The sequence below is a fragment of the Botrytis sinoallii genome, assembly GCF_014898435.1.
Source record: "Botrytis sinoallii strain Bc 23 chromosome Unknown BSIN_002, whole genome shotgun sequence".
Taxonomy (NCBI): Eukaryota; Fungi; Ascomycota; class Leotiomycetes; order Helotiales; family Sclerotiniaceae; genus Botrytis; species Botrytis sinoallii.
This window is the reverse complement of record NW_024066029.1, coordinates 907,256-913,088: the sequence shown is the minus strand read 5'-3', so window position 1 is coordinate 913,088 and position 5,833 is coordinate 907,256. Positions and strand designations below refer to the sequence as shown.

At 37.9% G+C, this 5,833-nt stretch overlaps 1 protein-coding gene across 1 annotated transcript; it reads right to left on the bottom strand.

The window, feature by feature from the left end:
- Positions 1–4,277: 4,277 nt before the first annotated feature.
- Positions 4,278–5,198, bottom strand: EAF02_001442 (uncharacterized protein; the record flags this gene model as incomplete). The annotated part of the gene is made up of 1 exon (XM_038897490.1): positions 4,278–5,198. One exon carries the CDS (start codon positions 5,196–5,198, stop codon positions 4,278–4,280), a length of 921 nt encoding a protein of 306 aa, XP_038762465.1.
- Between the last annotated feature and the right edge of the window lie 635 nt (positions 5,199–5,833).

Genomic DNA, 5,833 nt, shown 5'->3' with positions numbered 1-5,833 from the left:
AGAGGTAGATCTTCCTCCCTGATGCGATACGCGTATTAGGATCTTGGTGCTGAGCTTGCTTTTTGTATAATGGTGAGGAGGGTATTATGATCGGATCTGTAATACATATCAGTTCTTACTTCTGTATATATTTCTGGGATATTGGAAAAGACTAGATCGATTATGTATCCTGCTCTATATATCGCTTGACCCGGGATGTTCGTAAACTTGAAGCCTCTATCGCTGGACCATTCCGCGAGCCGATTGTTACCATACGCTGTATTCACACCTGGCTTGAATAGTGTGTGGTGAGCATTGAAATCTCCCTCAATGATTGTGTCCCCAGTTGGTATTAGGTTAAGGATTATCTCCAGGACTCCTGAGGTATTTGATTCCTTATATAGGTTTAGTAGTTTAATTCTGTTTATAAAAAGCCATATATAGTCTCTATACTCCTCTCCTACTAATTGTAGCACTTGTAGTCTAGTCTCAGTTCTGATATATATCATTACTTATAGGCGTCCCTGCCCTTCCTCACACATCCCGTTCCCCCTTCAGGAGGTCACTGGGGATAGGCATTGATATCTGTTATATGTTTGAGTGTATGTATTGAATACTTAGGGTTTTTGTATATATATTATATCGATCTTTTCCTCAAATACTCGCTGCAATATTATTGTATGTGGTGCGAGGTTTTTCCGTATATTTATTCAGGCAATAGATAGCAGATTCGATTTATTTATATAGATCTTTTATTGTTGTATTATGTTCTCTAGTCATAGTCTGATTATTTAGAACTTTAAGGTTGAGATTCTTGTTGATCTTTATTGCTTTACTATGAGTAATATGTTGACTTTACGTATCCCGCTTTTTATTTATTGAGCTTCTTGAGATATTGTTTGCTTGCTCTCTTTCAGTATCGCTTTCTGAGTTGCTGTTATCTTTGTGTCGGGAGACTGCATCCATTCTAGATTTCCTTTTCTTTCCTTGTATTATCACTAATATTTGAATTGTTATTGCTGGTGCTGAAGTAATAATAGTACTAATCTCTCCTGCTCATTGGATGATCTGAATCTGCTTTCGATTTGGGTGTATTATCTTGCCGTTTACCCGTTGGGGCTTGGTGGGGTAATTGTTATAGTCCGCTAGGAAGGGCTCGCAGTATCCTGTGTATTGTGTTGGGTGATTACAATCCCCGGTTGGCTTATAAGTAGATAGCGGGTGTGCATACTTTCTGTATATCACTTCTCTTTTGCATTTCCAGCTTTTACAGTATTACTGATACCCTGGATTGTGTCTTCCTAAGGCTCATCTTCTACTTGCTGGGAATATTCGGATCTCGTTGAATAGATTACAACGAGGTGGCTATTTTTGGAAGGATAATATCCAGGTGATCTGATTCTGCTTATTTGCTTTGAACTTGGATCTTGCTACCTGTACTGGATATAGTCCTATCTGATACCAGATTTCTTTCCTCATTTGTTTTTCTCCAATCTCTGTGGGCATTCCCAGAAGATTGGTAATGATTATCGGGACCCCTGGTGCTATATATGTATATTATGGCTTACTGATTGCAAGATCTGTAGCTTTAGTAGCTGCTATAGCCTGTTGCTTGTTTGCAAGAAGGACTATATGGGCTTCTGGGAAAACTGTAACTGCTCATCCAGTTCGAGTGGATGTTATTACTATAATAGCTTTAGCCCCTAGAGTAGCAATCTTTGGGATTGCCTTTACTAATGTCTATCTGATCCCCCATAAGGACGACTCCATCTTGATTTGTTTGTCGAATTGGAGGAAGAGTTTTTTGTTTATGCATTCTAATCTTGGTGCTCCACTAATCACCTGCTTGGGCCTGTTTGCAGCCCCTGTTTTTACAGTTGAGCCGGAGGGAGTAGCAATTGCGGTTTTGAGGGTTTGAAGTATCCCCGCATATGTTTGTGTAGTTAGCTTTACACTTTCTATTGCTAGCTTCGAATTGAAGATCCCTTTTGTATTATCTATGATGATTGTTAGTACTCTGCGTACCAATTCTCTTGCTAGTCGGCTCAGATTCTGTTCCACAAATTACATTGCGAACTATACAAGGATCGTTTTGAAGCTGATGAGTACTAAAGCTTTATCTGCAATGCATTTCCGTTGTGTATCGATTTTCTTCTAAATAACTATCTTCATAGCTATTTTAATAATATTCTGGCTGCTTTCGAATAAGCTTGAAAAGGAATCAGCACTTTTGTTATTAATCCATGCTCTTTTTGGAGTAGTGGTTGAGGAGCGGTTATCGAGATCGATCGGGGAGCCTGCTGTCCCTGTAGGTAACGGCTGGCTCGCCGGCCCTCTCTAATTCTGCTGCGACAGCATTCTCGAGCCAAGCAGCTCGGAGCGCTACAGCGATCGCGCTGGTATGTATTGTATAATATGATTTCGGGATATCCGTAGATATGGTTGTTATAAGCTCGTGGGCCTTGTTTGATGTTGTTGTATGAAATTTGATTTATAAATTCTTTCAATAAAAATCTTCAATATTTCTATCAATATATTAAAGTGAAATATATGTGTTTTAGTATAAAAGTGGGGTTCGTCAAGTATAAGTGGCCTAGTACTGTAGGAGAATAGATTCTATAGTGGAAAAATAGAATCTATAAATAGAATCTAGTTTAAAAAGAATAGATTCTAATTACATTATTTCTTTATAGATTCTATACTATAGAATATAAAGAGTATGAGAATAAATCATTACTCAATTTTAAAGCATAAAAGTAATTAAATGACTTTTGGAGAGTATGAGAGTAATTTGTCGTATATTATATTGATTTTTAATAAAGAAGATAAGAAATTGATTTTAGTTATATGATATAAGGATAGGAATGAAGAGATTGAGGGGTATTTGAGATTGGAGATGAGTATAGATATATAACTGATTGTAGATTTTATACTTGGGGATTAGAGATTGAGGATTGAGTTATATTGAGGTTATACTGGGTTGAAGGGTGGGATGGAAAGGCGAGTTTGTTATTAATACTTGAATTGAGATATTATGAATGAATGAATATGAGATTAAATTGATTGAGAAGAGAGACGCAACTTTTGATATCTAGGTATCTATATAGAGTTCGTAAACTAGAAGGTGAGTTATTGATATAAGAAAGCTTTCGATATAAAAGAAAACTATCTCTAAATGTAATTGAGATTTAGAGAATTGTAAGTATATCATTGAATACCTACCTTCAGACGTGTAATATAAATTGATATAATATCTAAATATCTATCTATATTAGTGAAATTTATTATGGTAGGTTTATTATTTATTTAGTTTTATTCAATGGATATTTAGTATATATTGATCAGATAAAATCTGATTATAGAATAGAATAGAATAGAATAGAATAGAATAGAAAAGATAGAATAAAATACTAGTAACAGACGATGGTGATTATCAGGACGATATTAGATAGATAGCTTGTTGAATCCTCTAGTGAGCTGTGAATACGAATATGCGTAAAGGATAAGAGATGACTAGGAGTTCTAAAGAAACGCTTTCGGGGCTTTGTAAGATAGATATACTTTGTGAGGACATAGATAGTACGAGTTGTGGGATCGAAAGAGCTGTTGTGTTAGTAAAGGGTGTGATGGGATGGATATGTAGTGTTTGCTTTACTGTGTTTCTGATCGGATGCGTGTGTTGTAATCTTAGTTCATTTCGAATTTGAAGTTTGAATGGGATATGGAGGAAGTTTCTTGATGTTTGATTGAAGTTTGTGAATGAAATGGAAAGTAAAATATATAGTCAATGGATTGATATACAGAGAAGACACTTTACTGTCCGTACGATCTTGTAAGAGAATTTCATTAGATTATTTGATATACATTCGAAAACAATAATCTGATTATCAGAGATCACCATTAACTTGCTTTCAAAATATTTACAATTTATTATTATTTTAATTTTGTATAAATCATTTTGACAATATTCGTATAAGAAGTATCGAAATTCATTTAAGATGCTCGATCCGACTTTCCATATCCCAGTTTGTGTATAATCCAATCCACTCATAAAATACCGCCCAGAATGGTATCTTGTACCAAAATAAACAAACCCAATTAACCTAGTCAGAGTTGATAAATACCATCTCATAATCCAATTTATACATAAGAAGAAAAATACCCACACCATATCTCCATCCACATGAGGAAGATACTCCTTCATTTTCGCCCAATTATCCAAATTATATATATACATCATATTATATCTCTCGTCCCACTATCTCTCATCCACCACCCGCTTCATCACATACACTTCATTACATCTCAACTCGCTTAACATTATCCGGTAATTCAGCTGGTTTTACATCTCCTGGTAGAAACTTATCCATAGACCTATCACGCGCCGGCGCGGGAATCGGATACGGAACAGGGTATGAATGTAATTCAGCGCGAGCTACTGGTTCTAAGTTTGTGGGCGGAGCGTAGTATTCACGCGGTGAGGAGTCGGGTGAGGAAATTGTAGGAGAGGCGTAGTATTCGTGTTGTGTTGGAGTGGGCATTGAGCCAGGTGGTGGATTTGTAGATGGAGAATAGTAGTCGTGTGGTGTCGGGCCATGTGCTGAGTTTGTAGGTGTAGCGTAGTATTCATGGGGTATTGAATTAAGTATCCAGGTGGATGGGGAGTTGTAAGACATTTCTGAATTTGGTGATGATGGTGAGTCGGGGGGTGTTGATAGTAGTTTGAGGGATGAGTTTTTCTTTGCCCAACGATATTTTCGTAATCCCCAGAATGAAGCGGCGAATAATATTATGAGGAGGATTCCAATTCCGACTACTAGCCCGATGGTAAGGACGCTGCTAGGTCCGGCTGGGAAGGCGCTTTGTTTGGCGGGTTCTTGGGAGATGGTTGAGGTTATCGGGGTGGTGGAGGTGGTTGCAACTGTTGAGATTGCTGAGGTTGCTAAGGTTATTGAGGTTATTGAGGTTGTAAAAGCTGTTGAAGTTGATGAGGTCGATGATGGGGTGGGAGATGAGGTGCTTGAGGAGACCGGCGATATGATATGGAATCCCCTTGACCACGCCTCAAGTTTTGTGCTTGATGAATTGAGACTTGTATTATTTGAACTATGTTCCCATGCCAGCTGATGTATTCCGGCGGCTGGAACATTGAAATCGATATCATCGACTGTAGGTGTCCATAGAACAAAAGAATTATAGACATCTTGATTGCCTTTCATGATTTTAGTAATTAATTCACAAAGTGAATCGGTATAACTTACCAGCAAGAAGAAAAGGTGCGTATTTTTTTTACTACTGTGTTGTCTTTTGAGTCGGCGCGCAGAAGCCATAGATTCAAAAGAAAATCTCCATTTTTGGCGACATTGAACGTGTGAGGTGCCTACGTAAGGTTCACCAGAGAAGTTGCAGTGACGTTGACTGGAGCCTCAAAAGTCCAACTCTGTGTCATGCTTTTGAAAGAAGAGCGTTTCTCAATGTATCATCGACTGCAATACTATCTTGAGAATATTTGTGCGATGAGTACAATAATTGAAGAGAACGAAAACTCTACGACATCTCCGATCCATGGAAGGACTTTGGAGTGTAAGGTATTCGGGACCCTGTCAAGATCATCGTAAGGGATACTAATTTTGGACGGTGTAATCGCTACGATAGTGTGAAGCGCGAACCTCATAGACACAGCACAATACAATTGGCCCCGTCTTAGCAAGATCAAGTCACATGACTAACCCCATCTTGCAGGATTTGTTTCAACCCCGGACGATGTAAGAGTTATGGCCATCGCTCACCGCACACCGTGACGTTTTGTGATATAATCCCTGCAAAATTCATGTTTTCTCATATAAACTAAAAT